The sequence below is a fragment of the Haliaeetus leucocephalus genome, unplaced genomic scaffold, assembly GCF_000737465.1.
Source record: "Haliaeetus leucocephalus isolate CR32 unplaced genomic scaffold, Haliaeetus_leucocephalus-4.0 Scaffold173, whole genome shotgun sequence".
Lineage (NCBI taxonomy): Eukaryota > Metazoa > Chordata > Aves > Accipitriformes > Accipitridae > Haliaeetus > Haliaeetus leucocephalus.
This window is the reverse complement of record NW_010972609.1, coordinates 10,337,130-10,355,180: the sequence shown is the minus strand read 5'-3', so window position 1 is coordinate 10,355,180 and position 18,051 is coordinate 10,337,130. Positions and strand designations below refer to the sequence as shown.

Sequence of the window (18,051 nt, the reverse complement as noted above, 5' to 3'; positions counted from 1 at the left end):
CGAACAAGTATGGGCAACGCTCAAATAGGTATTTTAACCCTAAAGCAAGATTTTGGTATCTCTGCTATTCTCCCCTTGGGGAGGGGCGAGGGAAGAAGCAGAAAGATCAGAACTGTAGGCATAAATAATCTCTTGCAAAACTATATACAGAAATCCCAGTGGTTTGCAGTTCAGTGCTGGAACACTGGTTAATAAATACTTGCAAATTGTTAACAGTGAGGGATCAGAACAGTCTGATTTACATGCCACTGTCACATAACTGTTGGACTCCAAGCTGTTGTGCCAAACCATAAAGTACAGATAACTCCCCTATCAAAATAAACTGCTTGGTTTTGCTTTCTCTCTCGCCATTGAGCAGGAGACTTTCAATCTGTACAATGTTTCTGATTTTGCCAGACTGGTGATGACAGGGCCCTACCTGGCATGCTCTATTCCCATGGGAAATGAGACGGTATTCTTGCTTGCTTTCCCGTTTTTTCTGTCAGTTCTGGGAGACAGGGATCCTAGTTATAAGGAGGAGGACCTAAGATAGCTCCTTTCTTAACGGTGCCAGATTTGGCTTTGGTAGAATGTCAGAGCCACTAATAAATGTCAAAACTGGGACACAAATCCACATCTCTGGTTTGTCATTGTGTTCCCCACTGCACAGCCTGGCTTACCTGAAGGTAGGTATTTCACATCTCCTTATTTGTTGGCATGGTTAAAAGCTTCAGACCTGCCAGCTCTGGGACATCAGCATTGCTCACTTGCTCCCCCTCCACCAACCAAGCCCCCAGATTCATGCTGCCTTCTGTAGCTGATGCTGGGTAATGGCAACGTGTCCATTTGTTGGCAGACGAGCTGCAGAGTTGGCTCTGAGCCCAAAAGAAGTTTTCCGTACTTCATAGCTGCTGCTGTTCGCTTTCCTTCCCATCCTTAATGTCCAGGGTTAACCTGTGTTGCTCTTCTACTTGGATTATTTTTAAAGTTCTTAGGGTGGGTCTGTGTCTTCATCTCCTTGATTATGGCAACATTTAAATTGTGCAATACTGTTTAAAGAAAGCATATAGAGCCTGACAAAGAAAGGCTGCTCTGTTCTTATCATATACAATGCCTGTATTCACTCTGACCTTTTGCCTTAGACCACACAGGTAATGTAATCAGCCGGTGGAGGAATGCTGTCTGTGTAACGCCCTCCTTTCTGGTTTGCATTCATCCTCCTCGGGTTCTCTGTGCTTCTGGAAAATTCCACATTTGTTCATTTACCCTTTTACACAAAATTCCAAAAGTAAAGGTGCAAAGTTACAATTTCAGTCAGTTTTACTTCTTCTCTGTGTGACCTTCCATACCTGCCTTTTAAGTTTTTGTGTCTGGCTTTTTTAAAGTTAAATCTAAACTCCAGATTTGCAAAGTATTTTTTTGTACAAACTCATAGTTGCTGTCTTAGTGCTGAGAATTTCTACCTGAAAATAACGCTTTTCAGTATTATTGAAAAATGATACTGGTACCTAGCAAAGATATTTTTCTTTCCATTTACTTTTCAGGCCTCTTGAGTTCATAATAAAGCATGGTTATATATTTAGTCTTCACCACTTTATATTGCATCCTTTCATTTAATTACAAAATGGCTTGCACATCATGTATAAAGTGAGGGGATTTTTGCAAAGTGAAGAACAGAGGAGAGGGCGATGGAAGCATCACTGTTCTGTGATGTTTATGTTTTGGTGAGAGCAATGTAAATCTCTCACGTGACTATAGCTTCCCAGCCAGGGAGCAAGCTTTCCTTCCCTCCCTGTCTGTTGCTCTTATTGCTGGCTGAGAATATTGCGACACAGAATTTACTGCAGTTTCTGGCTTGGAGTCCTTTGTGTGGGATCCAGCTGTTTCCCCTCCTCCCTCCCTTCCACCTCATAGGCTTTTGGGTTTCAGAGATTTTGTTTCCCCTTTATAAGTAACTAGGAAACTTGCCTCTTACTTTCAGGTTGGAAGGGTGATCCCTTGAAGATTTTTTGCATCCCATCTTGTGGATGGGAAGATTAAATAGAGAGAATGTCTTAGGTTTCCAGTGTATGTGTTGATACAACTTCATGTGGCCATGAGGATGCCTTTTCCTCCTCCTTGGAGGAGCTGCTCTTTGAGACCTGCTTGGGGGTCTGATTTTTTTTTTTTTTTTTTTTTTTTAATGAGGTAAGTGGTTTCTGCACTCATTTGAACAATTTCATATCTGGAAAATTCTCCTGCTTGCGTGCAGTTTCACCTTTGCGCTGCACTGACTAAAGACTGAGGCTGCTGTCCTTCCTTCTTGCCCGTATTGTGTACTTTTGGACTAGTGCTGCTGTGCTAGGTCTTTCATATTAGACAGCTAATAGTGGTGGGGCTGTTACCCCCATCTGCAAAATGTTAAGTCTTGATTCCCTGCCCAGGTGTTGAACAGGCAGCAAATTGGGAACAGCTGCAGCTCAACCAGAGAAGGGAAAACAGGCTGCTCTGGAAAGGTTTCAGAGATGCAGGCTGAGGAAAGCTTTAGAAAGAGCAAAGTGAGGAAAGCAGTTACAAAGAGGGAATTTGAAAGCAGTAGAGGGGTGACAAAAGGGCCAGAAGTTGCTTGTTTAGCAGAGGCCGGACAGAAAGCCAGAGGCAGAGTCTGGCCCGCGCTCCTCACCTGCTGTGGAAAGAGAGATGGCAGCCCTGCACTTGAGGGAAATAAGGTTAGTAAAGTCCAGCGTGGGGAAGGGCTTTGGTTGGGGTGTGCGCTTTTGGGATGTGACTTCAAGCTTGAGAGGATCCTTCTGTTATGGGGAGAAGTCCCAGAGAGACGGGAGCTGGCGGCTGTGCTGGGCACTGGGACTCAGCTGGTAACGGCCTTGGGCTCCAGTGTTGCTTCTGCTGGCTACTGGTGGGCAGCTGAGAGCAGTTAGGAGAGTTGGAAAGGAGCAGAGATCCGTGAATGTCTATTTTGCAAAGGTGCTCATATCCCAGGAAAATGCAGAATGGTATCAAATCTGAAGGCTCCCTCCCCTTTCAAGTGAGAAGCCTTGGTATGCTATTCTGTGAACTGGGTAAATGTGGTATTTCAAAAAGATACAGATGGACTGGAGGAAAATGCTGTATTTGGTCTGCTCTAGTTAAAATTAGTCCTGATGGCCAGCTTTCAGAATTAATACAATTCTCGGCTAACAGCCGAATTGCCCCCGGTGCAGGGGCAGAGCTTTACCAAGGAGCTATACTGCTAATGCGCCCGGAAAGCGGGGGGCCGGGTGGGAGCTCCTTCCCCTCCCCGCAGCTGGTCTGTTCTACTAGATCATATGAGATGCAGACATCCAAGTGTGTCTTTCCTTCAGCTCTCACAGGCATTACCCCTTCCATGAGAAGGATAAAATAAAGGGAAGAAAGGTGGAGAGAACTGTAGCCATAAGAGGAGAACTATTTCTAGTCTGTCATGAGCTTTCCTTACAACTGACTTCTTAGTTGTTACAGACTCACTTGTGTGCCTTGGTATTGTTTAACCAGATGTTTTCTGTTTTATAAAAAAGTTTCCAAACACTTCCCCTTTCTTATTTCTGGACATGTGACTGCAGCCTTGGGAATGCTTTATCGCCTGAAAGCTGTGGTATGTGGTTAGCTGTGTTTCTGGGCCATCCTTAATGGTGAAACTCACAGATACGTATGCTGCAAGCTCTGTACTCTGTGTGTTGTAATCTAGTGTTCACGTTGACTTGTTTTAAGTAAGTCAAATGTATTTGCTGTCTTTGCTTTTTAAGCCTGGCTTCTTGAAGAAAGATGATTTGTACAGTTATTTTTTGCTTGTCCTCTAGACTTCAACTGTATCAACATGTGGCATTTCTAATTCTCCTAGTTAGGACAAAGAGGGTTCAAACCTTGTGTGGCTTTCTGTGCATTTGAAAATGAGGTGATTTGTTTTAGACTGAGGAGGTGAGAGTCTGAAGCTGTCCAGTGGTGATTCTTGTGGTGGCATTTCTTGCAGAAAAAGGTTTTTTTTGTTACTATGTTTGCTTACTTGTTCTGCATTCTAGTATCAGAAACTGCTACAGTGAATGAAATACTGGGAGTTGAACCTTGGCCATTCAGAAATAAAATCAAAACTGATACAACTAGGATGAAAGCTGCTTGTGCGGGTTTTTAATTGACCCATGATCTCTACAAGTTGATGATGATGGTTAGAAAGATTTTTAGTCATGACTTGCATCAGTTCTTCCCATTTTGCTACTCTTTTCCTTGATTGCTGCAAAAAATAAGACAGTTTTCAGCTTATGCAGCAGGTTGTCCTTGGGATTTACATGTTTATACATTACACTGTGTTTTGAGTTGACCTTTATTATACTACTAAATGCTAATGCAATTTAAAAATGAACACAGTTCTATTGGTGGAAGGGAAGAAACAAATATTTGACTTCAAAGTAAGTGGTGTTCTGCTGGGATGCAAAAAAGGAGTTGATGATGACTGTGGAAGGGGATATGATTGCTTTTATGTCTCTTGCCTAGTAACCTGTGCTTCCACAGAATTTTGTACAATGTGAATAGACTTTTTTACATCTGCTCTGTTAATACCACAGACCTTATTTGAATAGTATGAACTAGAATAGCCTTGTCTGCTGTGCTCTGCTGGGCATGAAGGCCTCCTTAACATTATTTTTCATTTTTCATCTTCTGAGACACCCACTTGTATATCAGAAAAATGTGAAACATCTATGATACTTCATTCCCCATGGAGGACAGTGCCAGGAATACCTGGAAAAGAAAAACAAATAGGTATTGAAACATGGGAAAAGAAAGTGCCCTCTGAAAGGAGATACCAAACAGGCTGCATAGCTCATGTTAAAGGGCCTCTGTTCTTTATATTTTTTTTGCTTTCTCTTGGTAAAATTCTGACTGAAAAGTTTCTGTTGATTTGAGATGGAAGCTGTTTTTCATACTGTGGAGCCAGTTGGTCCATACTGGTGTATGTGTAACGTTAGCAACCCTGCCGTGTTTTTACATCCATATCTGAAAGTAAGGTCCAGTCAGAATAGCAGCAAACATTGCTCCCATTTGCTTTTCAACACTCTACTTTTTAGCCACAAGAGGAGGTTATGTTTAAGCCAGTAGACTTAATTTGTCAGTTATTTGCTGAGTTGACATGTCTCTTTGTGGAGGAGGGGAAATGTCGTTTGGTCTCAGAGGTTCCTCATTTGAGCACATAATGAATGGTCTCTTATTTGCTTCCACACTGATCCAACTTATTTCTTTGTATTTACCTCTCACTGTTCCACATTTATACCCCATCACAACTTTCAGTGTTGTAATTGAGCAGAAATGTTAGATAAAATTTTTCTGGGGAGTTTGGTTAGCCATGCACTTCTCTGAATGCAAGATAAAGCTTGAATTTTTTTTATTTTAGAAATTAAATTGTAATATGCACAGATCCTTTTTTGGTTAAGAAGAGTTAATGTATTTTAAAATAATGAGATATTTTATGTACCTTAATAGGATTATAGGATTTTTTTGGTCATGTTAGTGACTTGTAGATGGGGGTTAGCAGACCTAAATGTTTAAATCTGTTCTAATAAAATAAGATAAAATGTGTACAAATGACATTAAAGGAAAGGATATGTTGACTTATTTTTAGTGCATTAATTACTAGCCAAGAGTTTTGCATTGCTTCTTTTCCAGACCATTAGCTTGACATATGAACAAAACATATAGCTTGAGCAAAGAAAGTGAAAAAATCTATTCAGGTATGATTTTTTTGTGTGTGTCCCTTTGTCTGCAAGTGAGTCCTAGTACTCTGAGATAATTAACCAAAGGAATTTGAGAGCTGCATGCCTCAAGCAGTGTAATAGGTTGTGAAAACTTGGAACAATACATTTTAAAGTTAGAGTTCGTTAAGTTTTAATGATTTTTTTTTTTTTAATTACTGTCTATCATTTTGACAGGTATATTATCTACCTAATTAAGCCTCAGTTATTCTAGCTTTCCTTTCAGCCAAAGTACAGGATTGTAGTTCAGAACTGATGCTGCTCGGAGGGATGGAGCTGAGTGGCAGAATATATTTTGAACACAGGGAAAAAAGTTACTCCTGCATTGATGCCAGAGTTCATTTCAGCTCATCAAATCCAGGTTTTAGGGGGTTTGTTCTGAAACAAGCTTACAGTGCTACTGTTCTTGCATGCTGTGAAGGGCTTTCTTGGGTTGTTTTTTTCTGTAAAACTTGTCTGGAGTAGGAAGTAAGCTGCTTCCTGCCTTTAACTGAATGCTGAGGATTTATGGTAGTTGATGCTCAAAAGCCTTGGATTAGTTTTTTAACTTAAGGATTTTGGAGAGTGAAAATCAGCAAAGCATATTTTAAAGATTTTTAAAGGAATTGGTTACTGAATTTTACAGAAATCTAGTAAAAGTTATATGTTGGCTGCTTGGGAGGGCATGCTAAAATTTCCTTGCTGTCATGTGAGTGTATTAACTTCAGTGATTCAGCGCTGTGTGTGGAACCACAGTTTTGTGACTTGTTCTGGTGAATAGTCTGAATATGAGCAGCGGTGAACGTCGCACGGCGGAGCCCGGGCGCCGCAGCGCCTGCGTGGAGGGGGCGAGGCGGCTGTGCAGGTGTGCCCTCCCTGGGGGCTGCGCGCCTCAGATGGCGGACGGGCACAGCACAGAGCTGAAAGTCGTCTTTGCTGACTGCCATAAACCTTGTACCCTGTGTTAGCTGCACCTGTCTACAGGTTGAATGCCACTTTTGCAGAGGCCTCCGTTCAGATCATATCTTTGCTAGTAAGAATGGCACGAGGAGCTAAAAGTACTTAAATGTCTTGCTTGGTGAAGCTGAAAGGAAAAGCAATGCTCTTTACAACTTCTGTACCCACCCTGGAGGTGTACGCTGTGCCTGGCTAGCCTGTCTTCTCCTAAGACGATCTTGACGAGGAGGATACGAGAGCCACGTCTTATGTGCTTCCTGCGCATTCGACAGAGCAGGAACTTTCCTCTAGACAGTGCAGCAGCTTTAAGTAGCTTTTTCCATTTTGCTGTAGCGTTAGTCCATGTGCTACTGGAGTAGGGGCTGTAAGACTAAGAGCAGTTACTGAGCTGAAATAAGAAGAAAAGCCCACCCATCTGTAGGATGAATTTGGTAATTTACTGCATTGCCAGATGAGTGTGTTCAGTTACACACTTGTGTGTTTCTTGATCATAGATGTGAGGGAAAGGAAGGGATTTGCCTGTACCTGTTGCAAGAGAGAGAAGCAGCGGCCACAAAATTGGTATGTGCTGCATCAAAACCTTGGGGCCTGGGAGTCCTTGCAGTGAAATGTTTTGGGGAAAAACCACCTCTTTACTTCTTTGTACTTGCAAATCTCTTAGGTAGACGCTGCTGGGAGCTCAAAAGCCTATTAGACCAGCTGAAAGGTGACTCTGAGGTGTAGCTGAAAAGTTAATTTATTCTGCGGTGAAACATCCTTTGGCGCTCTCAGCCAGGGTTTTTCTTACCTGTAGGAGAAATTACATTGCGTTTTCAAGCAGTGTGGAGGCACAAACCTCTGTTTTGCCGGAGAGGCAAAACAGCATTGATGTTTAGAAAAATGAAGTCCTAGAAATCATTTGATTTCCACCACTTTTCAATGAGGCGCGTTCACACTGTACACCTTGGTCAGTTTTGATAATGGGATTCAGACTCCTGAGTTGCTTAGCTAGTGTTTCCAAAACCACACCTAAAGTAGGTAAACTGAAAGTGGAGCAGACTGTCCTGAAGGACTAAGCTTCAGAGAAGCAGCACTTAAGGAAATCCATGTCACTTCCACGTGCACAGGGAGAACCCGAAAGGATGGTGTTTCTTTCCCCCCCACCTCCACGGGGCAGCGTGCAGCTCCCACCCTGTCGCATCCCGCATGCCTGTCGAGAAGCAGGGCAGCCAGGATGAGTCCTCGCCTGCAGCTTTGTGGACCGACCTACTGGGAGGTGGGTCTGTGCTGGCTTTGTGGTGGCTGCAGAGAAAGGCCAGCCCTTGGGAGAGCTGGTGCTGCCCCGTCCCTGCGGTGGGCTGGTGCAGGAGGGCGGTCCGGTGCGGGGGTACTGAGCACCCTCTCCCCAGGCTTCCCCCTTAGGGAGGGTGCTGGCGGCTTTGCTGTCTGCCTTGGCTGGTTGTTGAAGGCAGTCTCGTCCCCTGCAAAGCTGGCAAGGACATGCAGTGAGCCTTACTCAAAATAGCAGAAGGCCACATTCGCTTGGTCTGTCTTCAAAACTGGGTTAAATGCTGTAATTGGTATCCTGTGACTTCAGTCACAGAAACTTAGGAGCATGGCTTTTACTTTATTGTGTAGAGGTCTTTGTAGGACAGCTCTCTCCAATTATTTTGTTTAAAGAGTCATTAAAAGCGTTTTACATGTGCTCAAAGCTGTAGATGGGCTTAGTTTAGAATACTGCACTGTTTAAAGAGCTAACAGTGATGAGGTTAAAAACAACATTAAAAAAAACAGACAAAAGAAGAAACCCAGGCTTCTTTCCCTCTTTCATTCTTGTGTTTATTTTTACTAGTGTTATTAGTGTTATTGCCCTGTGTCTGGTAATCCTTACAGAATGATGAAAGATTAAAGGAAAAGGAGAGTTTATTTTGGAAACAATAAATGTGGATGTGAAGAATTTGTTCTTTTACTTCTCTTGATACATCTGCCAAGATTGTGTCCAGCGGTGGAGTGCTTGAGAGCTGGAGAAGAGGGGTCAGGTGAAGACTAAGATAGGTGATCATAACTTGGTACTTTTTCATTTCACTTCTTGTCCAAACTCTTGTCTTTTCTTATTTTTTCTAATTTGTTTGCTTTTTATCTTACAAGATTACTTTTTGAAACTTCATGGTTTCTCACACTTCAGTCATCGTGGTTTGGAAGCTGTTGCAGGGAAGGTCCCATGTGTTCCATAGGAATCTGAAATACTGAAAGAGGCTGTCCAGTTCAATTCTTTGTTTCTTTACTATGAAGAGAGTAGCTGCGGGATGGGCTCGGCAGTCAAGAGGTCAATGGAGTCGGGAGCCTAAAATCTTTCTAATTAAACCACCTACGTTTAGGGGCCTACATGTGAACTTAGGAATCTAACTGTAATGACAGTCTGTAGAGAAGCTTAGTTAACAGCTCTGAAACACTTGATTTCCATGCCTGCTGCAAATGATTAATTTCTGTTTGTATTTCTGTACAGATTGAATATTTACTTAAAAAACTCACCGAAGCAATGGGAGCAGGCTGGCAGCAAGAGCAGTTTGACCATTATAAGATCGCTCTGAACACCAGTCGAGAAGGTCTTTCTGCATGGGAGCTGATTGATCTCATTGGAAGTGGGCAATTTAGTAAAGGGATGGACCGACAGACAGTGTCCATGGCAATCAATGAAGTCTTTAATGAGCTCATATTAGATGTACTCAAACAGGTAAGAATGGCAGAGAACTAATGTTTTAAAGTAGAACAGTTTATTGGATAATTAGAAAATGTTCAACTTTTACTGAAATTTCTTTACCTGATGGATAATGAGCAGGGCAAGGTTAGGTAAATTACTTATAAGGGTTCTTTAATATGAGCTTATTTTTAGAAAAGAGAAATTGTGCTGCTGTTCAGATTGTTGTAATTGTTGCAGTATTATGAATGAGTTGCTTGTTGGGAGAGTGTGGTTTTTAGAAAGTAGAAGTGTGCTCTGACTTGGAATACAGCCTTTGTTATAGTAGTATCAACTCCTTGTTAGCTGACAGACTAGCTGCAACGCACTGTCAGTTCTTAAACTGGTGACAACTCTTCAATCTTTGAAAATGCTTTTTTCTAGTTTCAGTTACATTGTAGCAAATATAAGTTGTGCTGATGATAACCTCTGTACTCAGACAAGGGGGTCTGGACAAAGGTACTGCCCCAGCTGAAAGGTCTGCTTCTAAGTTGCCCCACTTCAACCAGGCAAAAAGGTGTAGAAGAGCTCCAGAGCGCTCTCCCTTCTTCTGCTGCTTAGCAGGCTACGTGACCGACAACTTATTTACCTGTACTCAAACACAAGAAGGCCTTTATATTCTTAGCAAACTTCTGTCAATCTTCAGTTTCTTCAGATTGCTGGATTATTGGTTTAGGAACGGCTTTAAAACTGCATTTCTTTCATGGGAAGTATAAATATCACGGGGACCTGAGTGGTCACAGCAGAGCTTACCTAGAGAGCTATTTAAAAATTACTTTTACCTGACAGAGAATTTTTTTCATCTTTGATTTCTTGGCGAGGAGAGAAACAAAGGCTTTCTTGGCAGGCTTTCCTAAGCTGTTCTGAAGAAATCATCAGAAGGTCTTGGCACAGGAAATTCTTTCAGAATATCCACAGAACAATGTAAAAGTCTATTTTTGTTAACTGCTGGTTGCCTGTTGGAGGTGAGGGCTGGGGACGCACACAGTCAGTTGAGGGCAAAATGAAGTCATTCTGCTATTTAATACCATGAAAATAAAATAACTAGTGTCAGGTCAGTCCTTCCACTTGAAACTTGTGAGGAAATCAGATTTCTTTTCAGTTTTGATACTGCATTGTGTCTCTCTCCTCCCCGCACCCCCCCCTTTTTTTTTTTTTTTTTTTTTTACTGTCTCCTTTCTTTCCTCTCTTGGTGGCTGGGCCTCTTTCTCAAGGATGTCTGAGTGCTTCTGAATGGTTCCTTGACACTTAAAAATAGCTTGTGTCAAGATCTGGCCCAGCGCCTCCTGGACAGTCACCAGCCTCATGGAGAATGGAGTTCCCCTTGTGACTTACAGAGGTCTGGTTTGGTCACAGCTTGTACCATGATACCTTGTTGATTCACGGAATTGTCCTGTTTATTGCAGTATGTGATTACTTCCCGGTATTAATTAATGACATACTGTATCATAGCCAAGTCTCATACTACCCTTTTTACTGTACAGTTATCCTGGATCTCCAAGACTTATGGCTGGTAGCAGTGATGATTAAATTTGTGATATTTAGTTTTCTGAAAGACGTGTCCTTCATGTGATAGTGTGTGAAAAGATCCCCAGGAACTGTCAGTGGGCTCTTCAAAGATGAGAAGCAGCTGATGCACAGAAATAATAGATAAAGATTTTGCAGAAATTTGAGGGGAACATATCAGTCTGACTTGGCTTTGGAAACAAATTTAGTATGTCAGGAAGGGGAAAAACACCTGGTTATGACTTAAACTGTGCAAGGCATGAAAGAGTGAAGCTGTGGGAGTCCTTCACACACCTTTGCAACCACCCAGACCTCAGACGTGAGTATGGAGGTGGCAAACAAAGCTGTTTTTCTGCACATTCCTGTTTTGGAGCAAGGGGGTGGGATAGCACAAGGGAATAGGCATGGCCTTGGCTCTGGCCATGTTTAACTGGCTAGAAAAGCTGAGCACAGATAATGTGTGTGGGTTGTTTCTTTTTTGTTTGTTTTTTTATAAACAAAAGAGCTTTTCCAACTGTCCTGGAATTTTCCCTGTCAGACCTGTACAGAAAGATGCCTTTGACTTAAATATGCTACAGCACATTTGTTTGTTTGCTTGTATCCAAAATTGCTATAGCTAAAAGGCATTACAGAAAAATGTTCCTTGGTCTCCTTTCCAACTTTTCAATCCTCTTGATCTGGAATACTTTGAGTACAGTGCTTTCTGCATGGCTTGTTCATAGCTATGTTGATGTAGGTGGTTTAGTTTCATCTGTGATTTGACTTTTTTCCAAAGTTAGGAGTCAGACAAAAGTACGTAAGTAATTGGGGAATATGGTTTCAGAAATGGCAGATATAGCTGAAATAGTAGCAAATTTTGAAAGTCTAGATTAAAAACTGACTAGGTCACAGCAGCACCCCTGATAAGACCACTAAAAATCAAACGCCTGAAAGAATGACCAATTATTATATCATTCCCTGTGCACCCTCTTCTCCATGAGATGGTTTTTAAATTGCTGTAGCCACCCTGGATAATGTATAACAGGGTTACAAATATAACTGCACTTAGTATTGCTGCTTATATTTTAGATATGTTAATATTCCATAGAGACAAACTTGGATGATTTGGTCATGATACCAGCCCTATTTATTGTCATTACAGAAGATTATAATTTTTATTCTTTTATTTGTATAAAGCTCAGTGACAAAGTAGGGGCTTCTCTTCCTTCTTTTGAAATAGTTTTGTTAAGGCTTGCAAGTGTTTTTTCTCATATAGAAAGTTGAGTGGATCATCTTTCAAGAAAAATAAAATACTATGAGTGAAATCTTGGCATTATTTAAATCAAAGTACAACTCTGTTCCTTTAAGGGAAAATCTGGGCTTCACCAGTGTTCCCGTATCTAGTCCAGTAAAGGTGCCAGGAGTATGGTTCTGTTATCAGTTTCTCTAACACACTTACTGAAGTTTCCTATATGGGATCGCTTCTTCGATGGGCTGCAGCTAAATGAGTGTGTTGCCAGGGTGCAGCCATTCCCAGGACAGAGGTGCTTCTGCTTTGTCCCTGGTTTACAGTGCATAGGTGCAGGCCCGCATCTGTCACTGGGGTGTGCATCCACACAGGACTGATTTTTAATAACAGCTGTCATTAAAGTATTACAGGTGAGTCTTAGCGATGGCAAATGTCTCTGCTTGACTGAAGAAAATTAAATAGTGAAGGTCATTAAAGAGGACCGAAGAGTCATAATAATGACTTGATAATGACATAATAATTATTGTTCAGTTCTTCATATAACCCAGTTACTTAAAAACTGGACGGAAGAACAGCAAATAGTTTCTCATGGGCTAAACAATTAGCAGTGTGCTGGTATTAGGAATGGAAGTGTGTAGGTGAAGTATTTAGGGCCTTGAGCTAACTTTTCTGTGTGCTCTATTGGGCCTTTGAGCCACATAACCAAAAGACCAGGCGGTTCAACAGAGGCCAGGCATTTCAGCTGATCTGTTGCTTTTTACAGGGCTATATGTTGAAAAAAGGTCATAAAAGGAAAAATTGGACGGAACGATGGTTTGTGCTAAAACCCAATATTATTTCCTACTATGTAAGTGAAGATTTAAAGGACAAGAAGGGAGACATCCTACTAGATGGCAACTGTTGTGTAGAGGTAAAAAAAAAAAAACAACCCAGCATCAAAACCTATGAATTTCTCTAAAGATAAGAATTAATCCTTTTTCGTGTGCGGGATGGACTCCTGATATCTTTCGTTAACAGAATTTTTTTACTTTTTATATAAACGGTTCATAAACAGTCTTTTTATAGAGGTTCTTAGTACTGTTATTTGTAGCTCTGTAACAGATGACTGCATATGTGGGGCTTGACATCGTAACTTAGATTTCAGTGTTTGCAAGGCTAATCCTTTGTTACCCATTCTAGGCCTTGCCTGACAAAGATGGAAAGAAATGCCTTTTTCTCATAAAATGTCTTGATAAAAGCTTTGAGATCAGTGCCTCTGATAAAAAGAAGAAGCAGGAGTGGATTCAAGGTGAGGTTTCAAAAATCTTAGCTACATGAAAGTTAAGGTAAGCTGAAGTCTTACAGCCATGCTTTACGCAGATTTGAAATTCTTGGTCTTGTGATTTTTGGTGTCTGTTTTGGGCACATGAAAAGGATCTTTAAGGAGCCCGAGACTCAGGAAGAACTAAGGATCCATGTAAGGGGAATTGGTTTCTGTCATTTATGTGCCTCAATTTAGGCAGCCATAACCAAAATGAAATGGATATTATCGTTGTTTGCGTTTTCTATGTTGGCTGTACTTCTAGGGATGGGGAAGGGAAGGGGAATACATTGTAAATTGTTGCTTTTGAGGAGAAAGTGAAAGCTTGTTCATTTCAGCATCATAAAATACTGGCTTTGCTTTTACAGTTTTGCTTGAGGTAGTATGGTTTGCTGAGCTGAGGATAAGGCTGGGAATTGAGGCTTCCTTTTCTTTTCCCACGGTGAAGGTACTCCTTCTGTGAGACCTTCCCAGATATGTGCTGAGTGATAGTTACATGCATCTTTTGCGGAGTTAGGTAGAAGCCCGTGCAAACCCACTGTTGCCAATGCCATTGAAGTAGGTACGGCATTTAAATATTTGGAGCTGTGTGCTTTCATTTGCACTTCCCTCTTTACCTAAAGCATGTGTTTAATTGCACCAAAGTCTAATGTATGACGAATGATTACTTACTTCCAAAAGGAGATCTTTTTTCAGTTGTAGTAGGTGAATAAAATATCAAAATCATCCGCCACTCCTCAGTTTTGCCCTCTGAATATTTCCTCGCTGAATGTAAGTGAATGAGAGCTACTTTCTTACTGGGAGAAAGTTTTCCCTTGGAGTATCAGTAAGAATAAAGGGTTTAAGGTTGGTTCTAGGGAAGTAAGTGATGTATATTTTAGATAACATCTTACTGCTTGATTAGAGTCACTGAATCTACGTAGTAAGAAATCCTGAAGCATTGGGGTTTGGTTTTTGGGTTGGTTTTTTGTTTTTTTTTTTTTTCACCTAGGCATACAAGTGACTTTTATGTCCACTGCCTGTTAGAAATCAATATTGGAGTTGACATAATGCATTGGAATTGCCGTACCATATCTTTGTGGCACACAACCAATATTGAAAGCCAAGTGTCTTTCACTTTTGGTTTGTGTTGACATGTAACCTGGTGAGAATTAGGAGAACTGACAACAGTTATTTCTGATTTAAAAATATATTAACCACACCCCCCCGCCCCCAACCAACACAACACCACTAGTATTCATTCACTAAGGCTATCCAGAAAGTTTAGCATTGCCCTTCACTGGTGTTCTCTTCCTCTCCCTTTGTCTTACACCCTGCTTTCCAGCCATACAGACCACTGTAAACCTGTTGAGAGCAGGGAGCCCTCCACCCCACAAAGAAGCACGCCAAAAACGAAAAGAATTGCGCCAGAAGCTGTTGGCTGAGCAAGAAGAGCTGGAGCGGCAGATGAAAGAACTGCAAACGGCTAATGAGAACAAGCAGAAGGAACTGGAGACTGTGCGAAAGGTGGGAGTGGGAGCTGCTGACCTTCGAGCTTTAAGCTCCATCTTCTGTGGTTGAGCTGGGCTTCTTGAAGTATAATTAGGCATCAATTTCCTGTTCAGGTGTTCAGATACATTGAGCGAACTCCTCCAGAGGAGGTGAGCTTGTGTTGGTGTCAGCCCCCTAAGCAAGTAGATCTGCTGGCTGAGCCTGCAGTAAAGCCTTCGCAGTGACGGCAGCAGGTTTCTAAGGACTGTTCAGCGCACTCGGCGTAACTCACGTGGCCCGGCCCTGTCCCCTGTACTTATGAGGGTATTGTAAAGCTAGTGTAAAAGAAAACCCCAGCTGTGTGGATGCTGTCTGGGGACTGGAGAGTCTAGTATTTTCAGTGACTTGTGGGTTTTTTGGTTTTTTTTTCTGTCAGACATGTCTGTCAAACTTGGGGCTTTCCATTAAGATTTTCTTATGTAGTTTTCCAGAGTTCTGTTATGTGAATTGTATGTGTGGGGGAACTCTTCATGCAGACTATTCCAGAGATAGAAATTTAATTTACAAAGATGCCAAGTGATTTCGTGAGTAGGTATAGGCATAATTTTATTAGAGTAGTTTGGGAGAGATTTATAGAGCTGAGACACATAGCAACCATTTATAAACTGTTTAAATGTATGTTCCTTGTAAATGCTGGATTGACTTCTAAAAGCCTGAGAATTGGACTTAGAAATTTCTGAGTATTAGCAGAAGACTTGTTGAATACATTATTTTCCTTGTAGACAGCTTTTTAGTCTAAATCTAATGACTGGCAGGAGACACCAAGGTGCCTTTGCTGTGGCTGCACACTCTTAACAGTAGATTGAACATGCTGATGGATCTTTGTGCTTTGGAACAACTAGTACCTCTGCAATAGTTCTCCACAGAGACTTGATTAGTATCCAGATATACTTCCTGTCTGCATCACTGCTTGAGGTTTTCATAAATTAAAAACACACTAATTTTAGCCCTCAGAAAATCTTTCATGATTGCGGCAGGGGATGGCGGCGAAGTTATAAATATTGTGAGAACATGTTAAAGGTGATGAGTCTAGAAAGCAAATAAAATAATCCAAAATGTATCTTTTTAAAAGTCTTGTCATTAAGTCACAATTTGTGATGAGGAGAAGTTTGTCTTTTTTTAATAACCTTGCACTGACAGTACTGATGTGGGTATTATTCTGTTTGCCTTAAATGGAGTCTGACAGTGGAAAACCATTTTTTAAATTTAATTTTAGCATCTATATTCTACCATGTGCTTAAGATTCAGAATGCAAAATATGCTTTAAAGGATAGCCTGTGTTACCTGCAAGTTACTGGTAAGTAGTATACCCGTTAACAGAAATCATAGGGCTGGATGTTAGTGTTGAGCTTACTTTATTGAGAAAAAGTTTGGGGGAAGATAACATGAAAGCACCCCCAAAGGAGCAGTACGATGTTGACAGGCTCCAGGGAGTTTTGTAGAAATGACAATGGGTAAACTAAAGAGAGTTGTGACAAGAAGCATCTTTTGAAGTGGACTGGATTAAAATGACTTCTGAAGGAGAGTATTTAGTCTCTGACATGAACTACTGCACTTTGACTAAGTGGAATTAGTGGGGAGGTACTGTGTTGCAGGAACTTGAAGTGTTTGATTAGTTAGGAAAAATGTTCTTCAAGGAAAAGGCTTTGTAAATAGTTCAGGAAACTGAATTCTTCTGGAAAGCTTAGTTAGATTTGCTCCTAATGGCAGTGAGCCACCACTTCTGCAGCATCTGCCAAAGTGTACTCTGAGACTGGTTTGTATTTTGATAGCTACTGCAGTAGAAAACTTCAGAAGGATAAAAGCCTTTGTCTAAAATAGATTTTTTTTTCATACTTTTAAATGGAATTTTGAGATACACACATTGAACAGACTGAAAGGTAAGTTTTTCTTGCCAAGAGAGCATGCACAAGACTTGTGCACCCTTTCTGTTTCAATTTGGGATCCTGCATGGGCTTCAGAGACTGTGCTAACTAACCCCTGCTGGAATGGTGTGTTCCTGTTGATTCTCTCCCTGCATCCAACATTTGGGACTTTTCCCTAAACTGCAGAATTGTTGCCAGTAACCTTACCTGCCAGATATTGATGTCCCCTGACATGAATTAAGCAGGAAGTTGCTGATGAAGAATGGGCAAACAGTGTATTTTCTTGTTGAGCTCTCTGGCAAAAGCCTAGCACCCACCCTTGCCTGTGACTCTGCATGTTCACCTCTCAGCTCAGTATTGGCAATGTTTGTTTAATTTCAAAGTGGGGAAGAAAATCAAAAGAAAATTTCACTTAAAATAGGCATCTTGGATTTGACTACAATTACATGCTTTTAAATGTTCTGGCAGAGGAGGAATACTGCTTCCAAAAGACTGGCATAATTTAAGCCTTTCAAAGGAGAGCAATTCTGTATTATCTTCTACAGGTTAAAAACAAACTAGGAGCCTTCTTCCCTTCCTCCCATCTATTTCAGACTAGAGTGATATCACAAGCACTTAAAGGAATGAAAAGTTTAGCCTGGCGGTTTTAATCATTTAGGCATCCCATTAGTTCATCTAGGTTGTGTGAGGGAAGGTGGTTTACATATGGTACATTCCAAAAATACTAAAGATGATGGGTGCCCTGCTCTTTCTGAAGGTCTGTGGAAACAATTTCACCAGCCTAGCATATTACAAAAGAAGGGTGCTTGGTTCCTGTTTCCTCTGAAGCATCAAATAAGTTTCTTAGGAAAAATCTGTGGAAGAATTATTTTTGTTTTCAGTATTGATAAAGTTTTGGCTGGTACTTGTACATTTCTAACCTTCCATGCATTCTAAAAATGCATGCTGTTGAAATCCTGATGAAAGGAAAAACTGTGACAACTATCTTTTATTTGTGAAATCAAGATGCAAAAAAAGTTAAATAAGTTGCAAGAAGGCGTGAAGGTACCAGCAGCTGTTTCCTAGACCTTAGCTCTGACTAGGCTAATTTTTCCCCTAATTTTGAGTGATGATTATCAACTAGAATTATATTTACCTTACATGGCAATTTAGGGGATGTTAAAGGGATGTGATTCACAATAGCACAATCACTTATTATAGTCAAAGTTTGCAGCACTTCTGCTTTCTCATGGCAA

At 41.1% G+C, this 18,051-nt stretch overlaps 1 protein-coding gene across 1 annotated transcript in view; it reads left to right on the top strand.

Annotated features, from left to right (window-relative positions):
* SWAP70 (SWAP switching B-cell complex 70kDa subunit) overlaps positions 1-18,051 on the top strand; it is a 36,127-nt gene that overhangs the window by 11,339 nt on the left and 6,737 nt on the right. Inside the window, exons 4-7 of the mRNA XM_010563918.1 lie at positions 9,157-9,384; positions 12,885-13,031; positions 13,301-13,409; positions 14,746-14,927. Of these exons, the coding sequence (XP_010562220.1) occupies positions 9,157-9,384; positions 12,885-13,031; positions 13,301-13,409; positions 14,746-14,927 (666 nt within the window). The remainder of the gene's footprint in view (positions 1-9,156; positions 9,385-12,884; positions 13,032-13,300; positions 13,410-14,745; positions 14,928-18,051) is intronic.